Source organism: Megalobrama amblycephala, linkage group LG21 (assembly GCF_018812025.1).
Source record: "Megalobrama amblycephala isolate DHTTF-2021 linkage group LG21, ASM1881202v1, whole genome shotgun sequence".
Lineage (NCBI taxonomy): Eukaryota > Metazoa > Chordata > Actinopteri > Cypriniformes > Xenocyprididae > Megalobrama > Megalobrama amblycephala.
Window position 1 is genome coordinate 17,199,040 of NC_063064.1, and position 20,057 is coordinate 17,219,096.

At 37.3% G+C, this 20,057-nt stretch overlaps 1 protein-coding gene across 8 annotated transcripts in view; it reads right to left on the minus strand.

Annotated features, from left to right (window-relative positions):
* The window catches only part of plekha6 (pleckstrin homology domain containing, family A member 6), a 114,705-nt gene that overhangs the window by 7,828 nt on the left and 86,820 nt on the right, over positions 1–20,057 (minus strand). For 4 of the 8 annotated variants that reach the window (XM_048173612.1, XM_048173605.1, XM_048173609.1 and 1 more), the window contains 15 exons: positions 16,935–17,131; positions 14,362–14,808; positions 12,940–13,438; positions 12,406–12,492; positions 12,043–12,096; positions 8,882–8,950; positions 8,688–8,768; positions 8,204–8,353; positions 6,131–6,226; positions 5,489–5,600; positions 4,676–4,815; positions 2,457–2,639; positions 1,467–1,542; positions 1,103–1,206; positions 684–860 (listed from right to left, as the gene is read on the minus strand). In XM_048173612.1, the coding sequence (XP_048029569.1) occupies positions 684–860; positions 1,103–1,206; positions 1,467–1,542; positions 2,457–2,639; positions 4,676–4,815; positions 5,489–5,600; positions 6,131–6,226; positions 8,204–8,353; positions 8,688–8,768; positions 8,882–8,950; positions 12,043–12,096; positions 12,406–12,492; positions 12,940–13,438; positions 14,362–14,808; positions 16,935–17,131 (2,472 nt within the window). The remainder of the gene's footprint in view (positions 1–683; positions 861–1,102; positions 1,207–1,466; positions 1,543–2,456; positions 2,640–4,675; positions 4,816–5,488; positions 5,601–6,130; positions 6,227–8,203; positions 8,354–8,687; positions 8,769–8,881; positions 8,951–12,042; positions 12,097–12,405; positions 12,493–12,939; positions 13,439–14,361; positions 14,809–16,934; positions 17,132–20,057) is intronic. The other 4 variants (XM_048173606.1, XM_048173608.1, XM_048173607.1 and 1 more) reach the window with 4 other exon arrangements.

Consider the following 20,057-nt stretch of genomic DNA (forward strand, 5'->3'; position numbering starts at 1 on the left):
AAGATACACTTGTCGTTCATGTCGTTCCAAACTCGTAAGACCTTTGTTCATCTTCGGAACACAAATTAAGATATTTTTGATGAAATCCAAGAGCTTTCAGTGCCTCCACTGGGAGCAATGCAAGTTACACATTCAGAACGATAGTAAAGACATAATCAAAGTACTCATGTGGTTTAACCTCCGTTTTATGAAGCGACGCAACTGCTTTGCTAGCGCAAAAAAACAAAAAACAAAAACCTGTTGTTTACAAAATAATATTACACTTGAGTAAACACAACACATCGTAGTGCGTCGTAGTGCTCCCCCTACTGGATTACAGGTCAATATTTTTATAAATAAAGTGGTAAATTATGTTTTTTTTGTGTAAACAAAGCACTTGCGTCACTTCATAAAATTGAGGTTTAAACACTGAAGTCAAATGGATTACTTTAATGATGTCTTTGCTATTGTTCTAGACCTTGAATGTGTAAACTGAGTTTCTCCCAATGAAGGGACTGAAAGCTCTCGGATTTCATCAAAAATGTCTTCATTTGTGTTCCGAAGATGAACGAAGATCTTACAAGTGTGAACACTGACATGAGGGTGAGTAATTAATGACAGAATTTTCATTTTTGGGTGAACTAACACTTTAATTCATCACTCTTTCAGTACAGAGTCATGATGTTTAAGAGAATGACACTAACCACTCTGTAATTAGTTGAGGTTTTGAAGCCATCGATGTGCTGATTGCTGGAGAGGTTGAGGCTGCGCCTCTTGTCTCTGACGGAGCTGCTCTGGTTTCTTCGTATCCTCTCATTCTGTTCCTCCACACTCATTTTCGACTTCACTTCTGCAGGGAACACTGCACTCTTTGGCCTTTCCTGGAACACACATCCAACACCATTAAAGTCTGCATTTATAAAAGACTTCTTGTAATGCCACCTAGTCCTATTCATACTGAATCTATACACATATTGTGGATCTGTAACTCATTTATGTTTATAAAACTAATAGGACCGGCTATATTTTATAGTTCATTACACTTTTTCATAAAATTTATATATACTGTTGAAGATTTTTTTACATTTAACAAAAACAATTTACTTGCACAGATTTAACCTACTCTGGAAATGTGACCGTTGGACACCTTCCCATTTCTCCGTTGGACGGCATCACAATTGTTCTTTTCTTCTGAAGGCGACTTGGTCCTGGGTGGAACAATTCCAACTGCGAGGAAAAAGGAAATGGTAAACTATAATGTAGAAAGGCGCCATTGTAAGGCAATACATTTTTGTTGGTTTCTAGTTTTTTCAGTTGGCCATACTATAAGCAGTTTTTGGATTTTAGAATTTAGCTTTGTAATATGAGATGTTCGATTAGCAATTTGTATATTTTAAATATAATCAATAAGATGATTAATTTAATTTATCCCCAACTTCACATGCTCTAGAAAGGTCAATATTAAAAATGACAGACATTCTTCATACCTTTATTCTGGTTGGACAGCCGGTCTTGCTCTGTCTCATAGTCGCTGGTCTTTTCTCCCTGTGAGTTGTAGTTGTGCTGGAACAGAACACAGCAAAGATAAACCCTAGTAAAAAATATCCTAAAGGAATGTACAGGATAACTAATGGAATTTGTTGAATAATTGAAACCAGCCACCCCAAAGGATCCCGACAGGATAAAAAAAAAGAATCCTTTAAGAATCAAATTGAGAATCTAGTTGAATCTCATTTGATTCTTAATCTGATCCATTCAGATTGGATTCATATTATGACAAAAAAAATGCCCTTAGCAATCCCATACCTACATTTATCTACCAGAGAACCATTCCCACAAAACCATTTAGCACAACTTTTAGCAATTCATTATGCTAACGATTTTCTTAGCATACAAGAAAAAGAGTATGAAATTAAAGAAACAGTGGCATGGGGCACAGTATTCTACAGGTTGCTCAATAGCGTGATGAACAGCAGCCTATGAATGCATGAGGCCGTTTGGGTGAATATGGCCAAAAGCAAATGGAAGCATTTTTACAAACCACATAACTGATAAACACAACACTAGCACTGACACAAGCAAGCACAAATAAAATGGGTACTAAGGACAGAAATGATGCAACTATGAGGAAACTTGAGCTTTCTGCCACACACACACGTTGGAGGGAAAATGGGAACTGTTATGGAAGACAAGCTACTCTATCTGATTTATTTACTCCATTATTTTCTATATCTTACAACAGATGTTATATTGTGATGCCGTTTGGTTTGAGATAAAGTAATGAACGACAAAATTATAAGTAAAGCAAACAGAGATGATATAAAGTGAAATAGTGAGATGGAAAGAAAGAGAAGTGTTCAAATCAATGAATGAGAGTAAAAGGGAGATGTTGTCGACGTTGCAATAACGATGATGGAAATGAAAACAGTGGAAGTATGATTCCTTGTTCTCATAATGCTGCCGCCTTCCTGAGGTACCTTTCTGCTGCGAAATTCTTCGTTGTCCTTGTAGCCTTCCTGGTGGATGCCTGAATGGGGGCCCACACTGCGCAGCCAGGCATTGCTGTCTAAGGGCAGGGGAGGGACGGAGGGGGGAAAGGACTGGGAGGACTCCAGGGGCTGGTAAGATTTAGGAAGTGGAGGTCTCGGAGGACCAACCTCCTGTGGTAGAAAGTCAGGAGAGTACAAAAAAAAACAAAGGAAGTTGGGAAAAGAACGTAAAGGATACGGATAGAAAAGGTATTAAGCAGAAGGGAAAGAAAGGCAGGGAGGAGGAAAGAAGGGAAGGAATGGAGAGAGAGAGCTGTGCATCAGGAGCGACTAAGCCAGGTGGAGGGCGCAGAGAATCATGGGAAGCATATAGGCATGGATCCCTCACCACAAACGCTAAGCAACACTGACCTGCACACGGCCCACACGTGTACTTTGTGATTTCGACAAATCACTGCTAGCAAAGGCAACTGTGAGCGAGTTAAAAAGGCTTAGGCCATTTGTTTTAAATCATATCTAAAATTTGAAGTCTGAAAATGTGCAGTTCAGTCAGGGGCTGATGTTTCTGAATAAACAGTACATACTAGAAGCCAGAAAAGGCATTAAACTCTGGGCATATTTTGGTAGAGTTTCACTGTAGGAGTGGGTCGCCTATGAATACTAGCAAACACGCACAACCAAGCGTTTAAGAGTGACTACAGCTAAGTAACAACAAAAAACAGAATCATACAGCCAGAAAACAGGTATTAGACACAGAAATAGTTTTTGAATCCCATTTCAGGCCATTTAATCATCATTCAATTACATGATTATGCTCATTGTGCTTTATCTTATGCTAACAAGCTAATAGTGTGCAACAGTGCCTGTGTACATTTTCAGCAGCCTTGGTTCCAGAAGTATTTTTCAAATTTGTTTTTCATTTAGGAGTCATAAGCCATAGACCAAACCAACCAGACTGTATACTTAACAGCAATCCCATGAAGCACTGCAAATTACACAACTTAACTGAAAAAACATGGAGATTTTTTAATGTAGTTTTTCACTAGGAAAATATATGGGATTTTTACTTCCGTAAAAATACACTGTTGCACTCTATTATGGAATCTTTTCAAAATAAACGTCTTTTCAAATTATTACCATGACTCCATGGCACTGGACTATGGTTAGAGGTTTTCTTTAAATGAGCCTAGTACAGCAAATATTAAAGGGATAGTTCACCCAAAAATGAAAATCTGATGTTTATCTGCTTACCCCCAGTGCATCCAAGATGTAGGTGACTTTGTTTCTTCAGTAGAACACAAATGATGATTTTTAACTCCAACCGTTGCCGTCTGTCAGCCAAATAATGGGAATGGGAACTCGATCAGAGTTGAAAAAACTTGCACAGACAAATCCAAATTAAACCCTGCGGCTCGTGACGAAACATTCATGTCCTAAAACACGAAATGATCGGTTTGTGTGAGAAACCGAACAGTATTTATATAATTTTTAATACACCTAATACACCACTATGTCCAACTGCGTTCAGCACTCGCTTAGTGAGGTCTGATCGCGCTCTGACAACGGCAGTGATGTCTGGCACTCATTGAAGTATAAGCGCGAGACATCACTGCCGCTGTCAGAGCGCGATCAGACCTCACTAAGTGAGTGCTGAACGCAGTTGGACATAGTGGTGTATGATATAAAAATGATATAAATACTGTTCGGTTTCTCACACAAACCGATCGTTTCGTGTCTTAGGACATCAATGTGTCGTCACGAGCCGCAGGGTTAAATTTGGATTTGTCTATGCAAGTTTTTTCGACTCTTATTGTTCGAGTTCCCATTCACTCCCATTATTTGACTGACAGACGGCAACGGTTGGAGTTAAAAATCATCATTTGTGTTCTACTGAAGAAACAAAGTCACCTACATCTTGGATGCGCTGGGGGTAAGCAGATAAACATCAAATCTTCATTTTTGGGTGAACTATCCCTTTAATTATTTAGAATAAGGAGCAAATCATGCTGTCCTGAATAAACTAAAATAGCGACTCCTTCAAATGCAAAAGCTAAGTCCTATGATCAGGCTTGATTTAATTAGGGGAAACAGAATAATTGAATATCCCCTTCTTCATTTAAATGAAATGATTCGGTACTACAGAATATGCTACTGTATTGTAATGAGTAATAGTGTCTTTCATTGAAGAACAATGATGTGTGAAATACCTCTGTGGCCAGCTGTTTCGTGGGAGAGGCCTGAGAGCCAGGGACAGGAGAGAAGGGGCTGAGAGGACTCGTCAGACTCACTGAACTCAAGGGACTCGCAGGGCTGTTTGTGCTGAAGGAGCCGGATGCTCCACTGGCTACTGGAGACAGAGACAGATAACAGAGTTAAGGACCTATGTCAGGACATCAAAACTAACCTAATATTCTTCCCTATAATATGCTCTACTTTGCTGCTATTGTATTCCATGATCAAATCATAAAACAAATGACGTTGCTCTTTGTTTCCCAATTACTAAGCCTGTTTCACAATGCACGCATAAATGGTATGAAAATGCCACAGAATAACTGCATAAGTTCTCAAAATATTTCTGATGCATAAAAATAAATTGCAGCTCTATACAGAAAATTAAGTGATTTCTGATTTATTGTATTATTTGCTTTAAAGTCAACATAAAATGGAAGTAGCGATAGTCTTTTTTTTTCTTTTGTGACGTATATCCGAGTGAAACGGCTTCTCGAATAAGAAAAAATTTAGGATGGGACTTGATTTTGTCCATCAGGAATTGATTGAATCTTTAAACGTTCGCTTTGTAAACATTGGATCGGTACTTCCACCTACGTCACGCGTGACCTTTGTAACGTGATGGCGTCATGCGTGGCGGACATAGTAAATTATCAGGAAATTTTCATTCAGAAGTGAAACTAATCCTTTAATAATAGCAAAAAATTGGTCAGCAAGAAGCAGGTTGCTGAGTGCAGAAATAAATATGCAGAGTTTATGTGTGACCCCACGCAGTAAGGAGATCATCTGACCTCTGTGTTTGGCCGTGTCCGTTCCCCGAGACGGGTTGTTTTTGTGCAGACCCTCCAAGACATCCTGAACCCTCCAGAACTCTTTCTGAATGTGCCTGTGTACCAGCTCACTCTGGGGGAAGAGGAGATTATGTTAGACAAGCTATTCATTTAAACAGAAAAGACACATGCATTATTGAATAGTACTGCCAGGATAATTATTAAAATGCATTTTTCTTCTCATTAACAATTAACGAGAGAATCACAAGCCATTCAATTACTGATTGCATAATTCATTTCCATTCAAATGAATGTGAGCAGTCCTTGCATTTGCATTACTAGCAAATAAATAGATAATTGCTACGGATCTTAATTTGGTATTCTAATTAATTCTGTATCATCAAGGTCACCTTTTTTACTATGATAATGCCCACATCACACCACCCATTGTGGATAAAGGTAAATCAATCAGTTGAAAATGATTATGCTGAATGCATGATGCAAATGGATAATTGCATGTTCCCATGAATAAATGATTTATCTAAATGGAGAGACAGCAGAAGCCATTAAGGGCTTGTAGTTTAAGAGTTAACTAGCAACTAATGATGATGCTGACAACATGAACGCCGCTGATGATGATGACAAACGTGGAAAGCAACATACCTGCCCTCCAGCGTTCAGCTGCTCCCACAGGTCACCATGGATGGCGTTCACATCATCCTCTAGTGCCTCAAACTCCATTCGTGTGGTGGTCAGGGCCTGTGAAGAAGCATGCAAAGAATTTTCAAAAATAAAAATAAAATAAATTTTCATATTCAAACATTTATTTAATCAACAACAATAGCTTTGATTATGTGCTAATCAATGTTCCCTCTAAGCAGAGGACAAAAATCATGTGTGGGAAAATCGGGGAAAATCCATTCGATTGTAGTTTAAATGAGAAATAAGTGCAGTGCTCTGGTCAACCGCTATAGAGTTATTGTCGCTATAGAGTTAGAACCGGTTTACAGGTTTCATAGAAAGAGAACGATTGAGCGCGTGTGAGCTACTGTCTATGCGTGTGAGCAGCCGCGTGCCTGAGCCAAATCAGTCGCGGTAAGAATACTGTTGTGTTTGCGGAATAAATACCTAAATACAAGCGAGGCAACGCGAAACGAAAAGAAATGTGAAATAAAACGTCATGTTTTAATGAAAAGTGGCGGAAATAACGGATGATGGGCACAGAATGAACAAAACTTTGAGACATTTACAATCACACACCCACTACAGGTGTAGCGTGCAAACTCAAAATACATCAGTGATATACCTCCGTTTAAATATATTATTGTGTGTGATGGTGGTGTGGGTTTCAGGGATGTATAGATAACTATAAAAGAGTTAACATGTTCACTTTTCTTAAAAATATTTAGCTATCAGATCTGTTTAAATGCTTCAGTTTTCATATTATAATATATTAAAACAAAATGAAGCATTTAAAGGTGATAGAGAGGATTTTTTCGTCGACTGAGAATCCAAAGACTTACTGAGTTTTTGAAATGAGCGAATGCGTAAGAACAGCCCCCCTCCTTCACAGCTTTTACCACCGTTTACAGTTACAGTTTACCACCGGCATTCGCTGTGTCGTGTTTTTTGGATTCATTATGTCGGACTCATAATCTGCACTTGTTATTCCTGTCTCCTGACAAAAACATTGCATGCGGCGCCTGTGGAGTGTGGAAAGTTACTAGAGCGCGCAGCCGCGCTCGTCTCTCACAAGGAACGTCACGGCAGTGATTGACAAGACAGAGGGCCAATCCGCGCTCGTTTCTCACAAGGAACGTCACGACAGTGATTGACAAGCCAGAGGGCCAATCGTTTACGCGATGATCGCGTAAACTATTGGCTGATGTTTTTAAGGCCCTACCTCGTGCACAGATGATGTATATTAATATTATTACTTTCAGTGCACCTAATAAATAGTCTTTTATCAGTTAGTAATGACAGTTTCAAGTAATATTGCAAAAATGTATAAAACAAAACATCCTCTTTAGCACCTTTAAACTGACATAATACTGTATATCAGTTTAAATCCTTCAAGATTATAATATATTTTATTAATTTATAATGTAAGCCCAATAAAAAATTGATCTCACAAGGGGATTGTTTAGGGCTCCTTGCCACAAAAAATCTTGAAACCTCCTGGTATAGAAAATCTGGGAAATTCATAAAACAATAAACATGTCATTTTGATGGTTTAACACTGTCTGTTGCTAATAATTTACAAAACCATATCATAATGTGTACAAAAACACATTATGGTTGTCCCAAACCATCAGTGTAACTGCTTATATTATTAGAAAGAATTTAACTTTCCTTTTTAAATGATTTTTTAAATAGAATTTCTTGGTAAAGACTGGTATAGTTAAAAAATCTCAAGTAACCTAAAATGTGCTTAATTTAGTGACTGAACTGCTTATTTTCAAAAAATATGATTTAATATATCACTAAGTTAAACCAGGGGTCAAATAAAATAGAAATGGCACATTAAAAAGTTACAGTTGCATGATAAAAACCTTTTTTTTTTTGCATGTGTGTGTTTACGTTCATTGTACAGGTCTGATATAAAGAATGTTTTTGCTCAGGTGGCCAAAGTGTGAGCTCAACATAGAAAAGTTTTGCTCGGTGAGAAAAAAAAATTAGAGGGAACATTGGTGCTAATGTGTTTTCATAAACCTGTTAAATTGTCTGGTTTCTTACACTGGAGGCCTGAGACAGCTCTCCTCTGATGTTAATCAGCTTGTTTTGTAGACTCTCCTTCTTCATCTGAAGTTTCTCCATGGCCAGTGGCTGGTTCCTGTACAGCTCCATCTCCTGATGTGTGGCCACCAGCACCCCCTCTAGACTATCCTGGAAATTGCAGAAGACATTCAAGTAATGTTTGGCTTAATATTTATAATTTGATGGTTTAAGTACATAATTTAATATTAAATATTAAATTAATAATGTATATATATATATATATATATATATATATATATATATATATATATATATATATATATTATAGGCAACTGATACAGCAGGAACCTTATAGATAATGTGATTACAAGCAGGTTGAGTTAAAGGACCTATTAGCTTGCACCATCTACACATCTAGAGTTTCATGACAGAACTTTATATATATATATATATACACACTATTTCTATTTTTTTGGTAGGCTCTTAAAAGCAATATATGTACCTTTTCCATCCGCAAACGATGAACTACAGTCTCCTGCTCTTTCAAAAGACGATGCTGCTCACACAAGCGGCCCAGTAGTTTCTGTACAGAGACAAAATGAAAATTCTTGGGTCTGTTATGTGAATGACAATGATTTATAAAGTTATAAATGTATGCACTAAAAAGGATGTCTTTGATCATACAAACTGACTTACACTGGTTTCAATCTCATTAAGCTTCAATGTGGGATGTAGGTCACCGTACACATCATGGAATGGAGGCACCTATAACCAGAGAGAATAAATAAGATGGAAATATTAGTGAAAATGAGTCTTCTGGTTCAGAACCCAGCAGTATATAAATATGAAAATTTAAACATTTTATATATTTGAAGAAAAAAAAAAAAAAAAAAAAAAAAAAAAAAAAAAATATATATATATATATATGTTTATACAGTATATATATTAAGAACTAATAATAAAAAACAAAATAAAACAAAATTAAAAAAAAAAACATTTTAAATAATTATCAACACTTAAAAGAAATAATTGAAATAAATATTTATTAGCCATTGCAACGTGCTGTTTGTATTATTCAGCAACAAAAAGCATCCCAAACGCTGTATCAATGATAAGCCCCACTGTGTGAAGGCTATACACTGAACAATGGCTTTCTTGCTGGATGATGTGGATGGATAAGACATACACAGAGGACAACAGCAAGACAACACAATACACAATGACCACACAATGGAGGGTATGATTTTGGGCAAACAAGCGCTGGAAATGGTGGGATTCTGATACATAAATAAAGCAAAAAAGTCTGAAAACCAACCAAAAACCAAAGAGAAACTGAAGATTGCGACTGAATTTTTATAGCTGAGCTATCAAGTAAACCTAAAGCACTATCAAAACATCCAACATGCCACATCGACCAGGAAGCACAGAGAGAGGCAGGCTCCATCACAGCCTCAGAACAGCCTCGTTTGAGCCTAACTTTGCCGGAAAGAGACTGAAGTGAGGTTTGGTTGTGCAGGAATACCAGGTAGAGCAGCAGCCTGCCTCTCTACTCTCGGCTCTCGACTCTCTTACTTGTGAGAATAGCTTTGCTCGAGGAGAGGAACGTTCAACCATTCTGGTTACCATGCCGATTAGGTGATCACCATCTGTCATCTAGGGCAGAACAAACCATCATTCATCTGGCTATACGCCTGACCTTGAATATGGCCGACTTTGATGGAACCTAACTTATACTTCAGAGCAGGTAGATGAGATAGGAGAGACTGGGGCTAGTTGTCATATTTTTTTGTATTCCAGTGAATATTTTTTAAGGCAGGAATATTTTTTAAAGTCATTTTCTATATTAGGAAATGCTTTGAAAGAAGTCTCCAAGTTAAGCTCACCAAGGCTGCATTCATCTAAAGATTTAGGGATGTTCTTTAGTTCCGTGACTATGTCTTCTTGCTACCCAGCATAGCAAGAAATTCATTTATCGAAGAAACATTTCGTATTATTATCACTGTTGAAAACAGTAGGAATGACAATGCGTCTCAAAAAAAGTGGCATCTTTCCCCAACCTGACATTAAAGGATTAGTTCACTTTCAAATTAAAATTTCCTGATAATTTACTCACCTTCATGTCATCCAAGATGTTCATGTCTTTCTTTCTTCAGTCGAAAAGAAATTAAGGTTTTTGATGAAAACATTCCAGGATTTTTCTCCATATAGTGGACTTCACTGGACCCCAAATGGTCAAAATTACAGTTTCAGTGCAGCTTCAAAGCATTCTACATGATCCTAGATGAGGAATAAGGGTCTTATCTAGAGAAACCATCACTCATTTTCTAAAAATGTTATACATTTTAACCATAAATGCTCATCTTGAACTAGCTCTCTTCTTTTCCGGCAGTGTAGACACTTCTAAGTGTCATATACAATGTGCTAGTGCAAGTATATAACAATTAGTTCAAAATTTGACCAAGAAGAGAGCTAGTTCAAGATGAGCATTTATGGTTAAAACTTATATAATTTTTTTTTTTTTTTTTTAATAGAAAATGAGCGATGGTTTCTCTAGATAAGACCCTTATTTCTTGTCTGGGATTGTGTAGAATGCTTTGAAGCTGCACTGAAACTGTAATTCTGGCCATTTGGGGTCCAGTGAAGTCCACTATAAGGAGAATAATCCTGGAATGTTTTCATCAAAAATCTTAATTTCTTTTCGACTGAAGAAAGAAGTACACGGACATCTTGGATGACATGAGGATGAGTAAATTATCAGCAAATTTTAATTTGAAAGTGAACTAATCCTTTAAAAATAATCATTTCCAGAATTGACAAAAGAAAAAAACAAAGACTTTGTATTGATCAAGATTTTCCAAAACAAAAATATAATAAAAATCACTGCTACAGTAAACATATATTTGTATAGTCTTAAAACCTTACAGTTCTTTTATAACCTCGTGACAACTTTCCCATGTGAAAACTGCAAAGAAGCTATATATAGCAGCTGCTGTTGTTACTTTAAGATGCAACTGTTATAAAATTAGAAAGCACTTTCAGATCAGTGTGAGAACTGACACAGAGAGGAGATAGGGAGGATCAGGAGGTGGTGCTTTACAAAATGTTTGAGAGGACCATGACTACATTTATGACATGGTTGTTTAAGTGGGCATCCAAACATCTGTCATCAGAACACTCCTTAATGTGGAGCCAACAATCAAAAGCTCTGTTTGAAAACATAGTGAGCTGCCTTCGTCTACTGTCTACATATGCATCTGCCTTCTAACGCAGCATCCAAACTAAAATTCAAATTCATGAAAGGTCTAAAGCGCTGTACTTAAGCAGCGACTCTGTGAGCAGACACTGTATTCACATAAATAATGATCGGCATGAAGCATACAAGAATGCATGAAAATCCTAAAACTTTTCGTTTATGTCTAGGTTTAAAAAAAATGTTTATTTTAATTTAAAGTCGGCATGAAACAGAAGTTGCGACAGTCTTTTCTTCCCTATTGTGATGTATATGAAAATGTGAAACAGCCTTTCGAACAAGAAAAAATGTAGGGTGGGACTTGATTTTGTTCATCGGGAATTAATTGGATGGTTGTGGTTTGCTTATTGGTGTGATCTCATGTGAGTGACAGGTTGCCCCGCCCTCTTGCCAGTAAACACATCATCAGAGGAGAAGTTGTTTGAAAGAGGGAGAGATTACGAGGGCACATGAATATTAAAAAAAAGATGTGCATTTGCAAAAAATATTGCAATATTGCTTTAAAAAAAATGTTGTCTAGGTAGGTAGCTCCCTTGGTTTTGGAACAGAGCTTACATGTTCTGTCAGCATTTAAGCTCAGTTGTGGTTGTTGGATCAAGCCTCCTACCTGCTGATCTAGGTACTCCAGGTTCCTTTGAAGCTGCACGTCTAAAATGTCCTCCTGATGTGTGCAGTGAAGCAGCAGCAAAGCCCAGCGTGTCAAACCCAGCGGCAGCGTACAGCACGCAAAAGCATCGGATGGAGAGATGGAGACGGAGACACAGGAGAATACACACACATGCTGATCACGGCATCGCTAATCACAGCGTAGTGCATCACGCTCATACTCATAAGAACAGACAATTACATACCCTCAATTACAAGCTATTGCACATACAAATTATTAGTCACATGATCACATGATTTGGCTGTTATAATTGGCTTGTATCATGCAAAATACATTCACAAATGCTTGAAAGTGTTGACTTACCATTTTACTGTGAAGCGAAGGGGATGCTGGATAGTTATAGTGGTACATTCCTTGGCTGTAGGAGCGACGATCTCCAGGGAAATCATACTAAAACAAGAATTAATTATGATAATTTATAAATATACACTTTTATAAAAAGAAAGAAATACTTTTAATCAGCAAGGATGCATTAAACTGATCAAAAGTGACTTTTTTTTTTTTTATAAATGTTACAAATGATTTCAGTTTGAAATAAATACCAAAATATTAATGAATATTAAACTGTTTTAAATATTGAAGGATCATGTGACACTGAAAACAGGAGTAATGGCTGTTGAATTTTGATTGCAGGATTTTATTTTAAACATATGAAAATATAAAAAAAATTTATTGTAGAATATTACTGTTTTTACTGTATTTTTTTGAGAATATATTATATTAAATAATATATTTTGTAGTGCAAGTGGGCAGCTCTTGGCCAGAATAAGCTGCAAAGTATGGCTATGGTTATTGCTGTCACTATATTGATGCTTAGTTGATTGACAGGTGCTTTACCTTAGGTGAGCTCAGTGACCTGCGGAGTCCGTAGACTGAGGGGTCAGCATAAATACCCTCCTCTCTTAGTCGGCCAGGTCCCCGATCAAACCTGGTGCTGGGCGATCGGGCAGGTGAGGCGAAGCTGTGCGGAGAATAGGGTCCTCCCGATGAGGAGGAAGGCGAGCGAGGGACTGACCGTGAGCGTGGCTGTATGGAAAGCCGTCTCATAGAGTTTTGTGCTGAGTCCAGCTGGGGGTAATAGGAAGGACCCTGGGGTCCCATCATCCACTGGGGGTCTCGAGGTTGACCGTATATGGGTCCATCTCGCAGTGACCGCCTTCTATCTTCCACGGTCCAGCGAGGAGATGGCCGGTTGTACGCAGCCGACATGGAGCAGATGCTCTCGGGTCGGACACCGGGTGGATAGAGGGGATATTCATCCATATACGGAGGTCCGCCGTACATGCCGTAATAGTCTGGTGACATACCACGGTTCATTGTGTAGTACCTGGATGGACTGAGAAGCAAAGTTTATTAACAAATGAATGAAAATCTACATAAAAATAGATTATAGTTCTGAAGTTTGGGGTCAAAGTCTATTAAAAATAACTGTTTGTTACTGCTTACTGCAGTCTTCAGTGTCACATGATCCTTCAAGAATCATTCTAATATGCTGATTTGGTGCTCAACAAACATTTGTTGTTATTAGTATCAGTGCTGAAAATAGTTGTGCTGCTTAATATTTTTTTTTATGGAAACCATTATACATTTTTTAAGGATTTTATGATGAATATAAAGTTTAAAAAAGAGCATTTATTAAAAATATGAATATTATGAATGTATTTACTGTCACTTTTGATCAATTTAATGCATCTTTGCTGAATAAAAGTATTAATTTCTTCTTAAAAAAAAAACAACCCAAACTTTTGAATGGTAGTGTATATACTGTACTAACATTACTCGAAAAACATACTAAAGTAAAATACTAAATTTTTAACAAAAAAAGTACATTCACACAAATTTTAGTTTTAGCAGTCTACTTGCATTATAAAGAAAAATGTTACTTGATAGCAATAATTAAAATTAAATGATTAAATTAAATAAGTTTAGTAATTGTATCAGTGTGATAACATATTAATATTAAATATTATATGAATATGTATTAATATTAAATAGTATAACGTAAAATACTATAAAAAATAAACTTTAAACTTTTAAATCTCATACTTTAAAAACACTAAAAATAAAATAAAAAACTTAGAAAACACTGAAAATATTAAAACCTAAGTAGATCTAACAAAGATAGATGGAAAGGAAACCAACCAAAACAAAATCAATACATTTACTGTAAAATAAAATAAAAACTCACTTAAAATCCCAAACTATAATATCCCTGCTGAGAAGAAAATTATGAGGGTTTGATGCCATTCTAGACCTCACCTGCGGCCGTCATCATGAGGCACCATGGCCCGGCGCTGGTTGACCCACTGCTGCAGCTGCGTCATGGAGCTTTTCCTCTGGGCGAGTCTCTCTGGTGCCGTCCTGGGCACAAAGCCCCTCCGCATCACCACATTCTCCTCGTGCGGCTCCCGCATGTCCCTCACATTCTCTTGGGACTGGTATCTTGAACCGTTAGGAGGACCATAGTTACCCCAGCCGTTGGGGTGATGGGGTACCAGGCCTCCTTTCTCCCCCATCCTGCCCTCTATATTAGGGGTCACTGGGGTGCTGGGTGTTGTGTCTCTGGTCTCTACTCCATTTGGCTCATGTTTGACAGGCTCGTGATAGTCTGGCCTCTGCCCGTTGTTCTCAGCATGAGAGTTGGGCTCCAGTCGTTTTGCTACCATGTCGTTTTGGTCTGCTGCAGGGATGGGCTCAGATTTATTTCTGCAGAACAGCAGGAGAGAGAAAGACAAAACATCTGTGAGACACTGTCATTAAACACAGTGATGCCTTTGATCTTCTTTATGAAATGTTGTTTTATAAGGAGTGCACATGACTGTTTGTTCCAGAGTATCAGGGTAGCAGTACTAAGGACGCACTCTTGCATTCCATGTCTGCTATTTTTTAGTTGTTGCTCTATGTACACTTTCATCAGATGTGTGTCTTTGGCTATTGCAATCTGCTGTTCATGTTTTTAAGATGCTGTCCAAACCCATAAAACTTTTTTTCTTCTGTGAAACCCAAAAAGTTGAAATCATGAAGAATGTACTCTTTGTACTCTATGAATAAGATCTAGAAAAGTTTCATAAATGCAGTCTACATATATGTACTTTAGCCAATATATTGGTAGACGACTATTTGAAATATTTTTTAGTTATCACATCGCCCAATAAGTTCTACTGTTTGGTCGATAAATGTTGTAAGTGGGACTTTTATTTTGAAAGTGCATTTTTAGTGATGTTTTTATTTTTTAAAAGAATGAACTAGTGTGATATCATATATATCTGCTTTATATTGGCCACTCTGCTCTCTAAGATATTGGCATCAGCCATCAAAAAACCTTTCAAGGTGCCCTAGAACCAGTTTTTACAAGATGTAATATAAGTCTAAGGTGTCCCCTGAATGTGCCTGTGAAGTTTCAGCTCAAAATACCCCATAGATTTTTTTTAATTAATTTTTTTAACTGCCTATTTTGGGGCATCATTAACTATGCACCGATTCAGGCTGCTGCCCCTTTAAATCACGCGCTCCCTGCCCCCCGAGCTCTCGACTATAATACAGTGCATTTACAAAGTTCACACAGCTATTATAACCCTCAAATGGATCATTACAAGATGTTCGTCATGCATGCTGCATGCATGCGTCGGTTCATGTGAGTATAATATTTATTTGGATGTTTACATTTGATTCTGAATGAGTTTGATAGTGCTCCGTGGCTAAAGCTAACATTACACACTGTTGGAGAGATTTATAAAGAAGGAAGTTGTGTTTGTGTATTATACAGACTGCAAGTGTTTAAAAATGAAAATAGCGACGGCTCTGAATACAGTAATAAACAATGGTAACTTTAACCACATTTAACAGTACATTAGCAACATGCTAACAAAACATTTATAAAGACAATTTACAAATATCACTAAAAATATCATGTCAGTTATTATCGCTCCATCTGCCATTTTTCGCTATTGTCCTTGCTTGCTTACCTAGTCTGATGATTCAGCTGTGCACAGATCCAGACGTTAATACTGGCTGCCCTTGTGTAATGCCTTGAACACGGGCTGGCATATGCAAATATTGGGGGCGTACATATTATTGATCCCGACTGTTACGTAACAGTCTGTGTTATGTTGAGATTCGCCTGTTTTTCGGAGGTCTTTTAAACAAGACATTTACATTTACATAAGAAGGAGGAAACAATGGTGTTTGAGACTCACTGTATGTCATTTCCATGTACTGAACTCTTGTTATTCAACTATGCCTAATTCAATTTTTGATTCTAGGGCACATTTAATGCTCGACAACTAATTTTAAGTATTCTAAAGCCATACCATTACATTGCATAAAGAACACACCTAAATTGTATATTCTTCCCCTTTACAGTAGCTCTCATATCTCCTTTGCACTCTTATATTTGTTTATTCATATTTGTCGCATCAAAACTGGTCATGTGACATTCAATTGTTGATGACTGTCCACTATCACTGACGTCAAGGTGCTATATTTGAATCAATGCAGATGAAGACAGCAGAGCACAAGAACTTAAAGGGATAGTTCACTCAAAAATGAAAACTCTGTCATCATTTACTCACCTCCAGGTTGTTCCAAAATATATATATGGACAAAGTGGCCAGTACATTTTTTTCAGCATTTCTCCTTTTGTGTTACACAGAAGAAAGAGAGTCATACATGTTTGTAATGACAAGAGGGTGAGTAAATGATGACAGAATTTAGATTTTTGGGTGATTTAATTCTTTTGAACCAGTTTTTCTCTCTGTCAAGCTGTTTTTGAATGCAGGGCCAAATTCTGTGTGAATCAGTGTGTATTATACTGTAGATGTGTGTGTGTGTACCTGGGAGTGGCTGGGATATGGACCCTGGCAGCCTCACTCATGGCTTGGATCCACTCCTCTTGCTCTTTCTGGCTGTCTGCACTGAAGTAATATGTACGAGTTCCTGCGTGCTCAACCTGCAAACAGAATGCAATACTGCCCTTTAAATCCTCACTTTCCTCGTCCTCCTCCTCCTCTTCCTCTGTTTCGCACCACACCTGCAACAGAAAGAGAGAGAGAAAGAGAATATTATTGCACTGTCCTACAGCCCTCCCACTGTGCAAGAACTTAAAACTGTAAACCTGATACCACAGAAACAACACAGCATGCAAAAAAGACCCAACACAGTTCATGCAAAATAGTGCATTCAAATACTCATATGTACATGGGCAGGTAAATAGCAGCTTGCAAATGAAAGACATGCTTAAAGTTATAAGCAGAAATACAGCACTATTATTTGGAGTAATATTTGGCCTTTCAGAGCTGGACAGATGTGGGTAGGTGAGGTTGCAGTGCATGCAAACAAATGAATCAATCGTGCAATGACTTAAAGGGATAGTTTACCCAAAAATGAAAATTCCATCATCATTTCATCCCCCTCAAGTTGTCCCAACCTCTTTGTTCTGCTGAACACAAAGGAAGATATTTGGAAGAATGTCAGTAACCAAACAGATCTTGGCCCCCATTTACTACCATAGTAGGAAAAATAAATACTATGGTAGTCAATGGGGGGTGAGATCTGTTTGGTTACTGACATTCTTCCAAACATCTTCCTTTGTGTTCAGCAGAACAAAGAAACTCATTCAGGTTTGGAACAACTTGAGGGTGAGTAAATGATTACAAAATGTTCATTTTTGGGTGAACTATCACTTTAATTTTCACGTACAGTCATATCCTCGAATCTAAGCGGAGCCATATTTGTTGATATTTAATATTCAGCAGAACATGGGAGAAAATAGTGAATAGGACATGCAGATCAGACTCACAAATATAGTGATTAAAGGCTGACAGGTGATGGAAGACTTCAAAAAGCAATTTAGTCCGGTTTAATTATTCTCTTTAATGACTGACATTTGATTTAGACTACTGAATATAGAAGTTTGAAGATACTTATTAACTTTTGTCATCATTATCATTACTGTCAGCTCATGTTAGGAACGTAAGCAGGTGAGTCGGATCTTATCACTTGTCATGCAGTTATAAGAGTGTTCAAAAAAGTGTTCTGAAATACCTACTAAATGGGGCTCATCGACATATTGGAGAAAACTCACTCAAGGGTCCTCAGAGATGGGGGGAGGGGTATTGGGAACAGAGGAGAAAAGACTACATAAGGATGACTAGATCAAGTATAAAAATTAACATTAGGAGCAGGTTAGATGTGGGCTAGATGTGGTCAGGTTTATCATAATGGAGGGGTCATAGTGAGCATTAATATCCTGAAAGAGACTAGTTAATAGAAATACGGCTTTGTTGTGTTATTTCAAACACATCAGCGCTATGAAGCACAGATAGACACCTGACAATGTAAAACATTTGTGTGAATGTGTAAGGCTAGATAGAATATACACTAGTATAACTTGTCCAAAACACTGCAGTAGACAACTTCACCACATGGGGGCAATGCAGAGTTAATTGTGGACAATGCATTCTGTAGTCATTCAAGTGCTAAACAACAAATAAAAAAGGAATATAAGATTATGAAAAGATAACTGAATAAATTACTTTGATTTAAAATTTAGTACACAACTGCACAGCTAAAATATATTCTATAATATCGCAAAAGAACTCGACAAACCTCAGAATCTACAAGTAAATTCTACCTAATGCTTCTGATTTCATTTATGTCTACTCTCTGTAATTCCGTTTTCTTGTTAAGGGACAGTATTTGCCCTGGACTATTTTTCTAACCATACAAATACACAGTGTATAAATCCATTTATGCCAAATACTTCATTCAAGTCACATTCTGATCATTTATAGCCTTTGTTACTTTTTAAATCAAACAAATATCATAACTGTAAAATGTACATGATATAATAACACAATATATACAAGGAATTACTATGGGGGCTTTTTTATATACTTCCAGTGGCATTTTTGGTCAATTTATGATGCAAAAAGCCTATGACACAACCTCAGATTTCTATAACAGACATGATGTCAGTTTGAGGAAACACAACAGGTTCTGAATGGAGAGGGTGTGTTACCACAGATGAAACCTGGAAGCTACTTAATCTGACCATAACAATATAATGATGTAATTTAGCATCCTTACTATTGCCAATCTTTCGATTAGTCTTGCTTAAAACAACGACCTGGACTTTTAGTCATCCGAGGGTGTGTTAACATCCGTTTCATACAAACTAATAGTTAACTGCTCTACAAGACAGCTAGCTAATTGATACTAGAGATCATTAGGGAACAAAAAAAGTATTTTTGAATAGACAAAACCTGAAAAACAGGATTTGTTGTACGTATACAAAAAAATGTAATCATATAGTGTATTGTACACATAAAAATGTTCATATGTGAAATGTCTAGTAAGGATAAAAACCCGGGGTGCTTCGATGACTTAAATGAACCAGAATAACAAACCGGGACTAAACTGAAGTAATCATTTATTTCCTGTTCATTCACTCAATAAGCTGCATGTTGTTTGCATACTTAAAATTCTCTTGAAACTGAGACAGTCATTTGTGTCACAGGAAGTAGAGTATCAAAACAAAAGTTTGCCTTAGGTACTGCCGTTCGCATTGCGGAGGTTGCTCAACTTTAGAAATCTGGCACAGAAACCAGCCATGCGGTCCCAAGTTCTTCATTTACCTTTGTACCTGTCAAAAGAATGCCTCATTTCCTTTGATTGAACCTCTCCCTGAGGAAACCGTCAAACACTCCCGCACTATTGATTCATTTCAGGGCTTGGCAAATTGTGTGCTTACTGTTTGCATTTGATTTTACAGAGAAGCCATTGTCCTTGTGTGTAGCTGACCTTCATTTAAGCCTTTATTATAGTATAACCAAACTTCTAGCATATCTTTATGTAAGGAAATCAAGTGCAGTAAATATGTAAAAGGTATGTGACATTGCTTTGTGAGGACACATGACAAATGAACCATGTTAAACTGAAGTGACATGATTTATCTG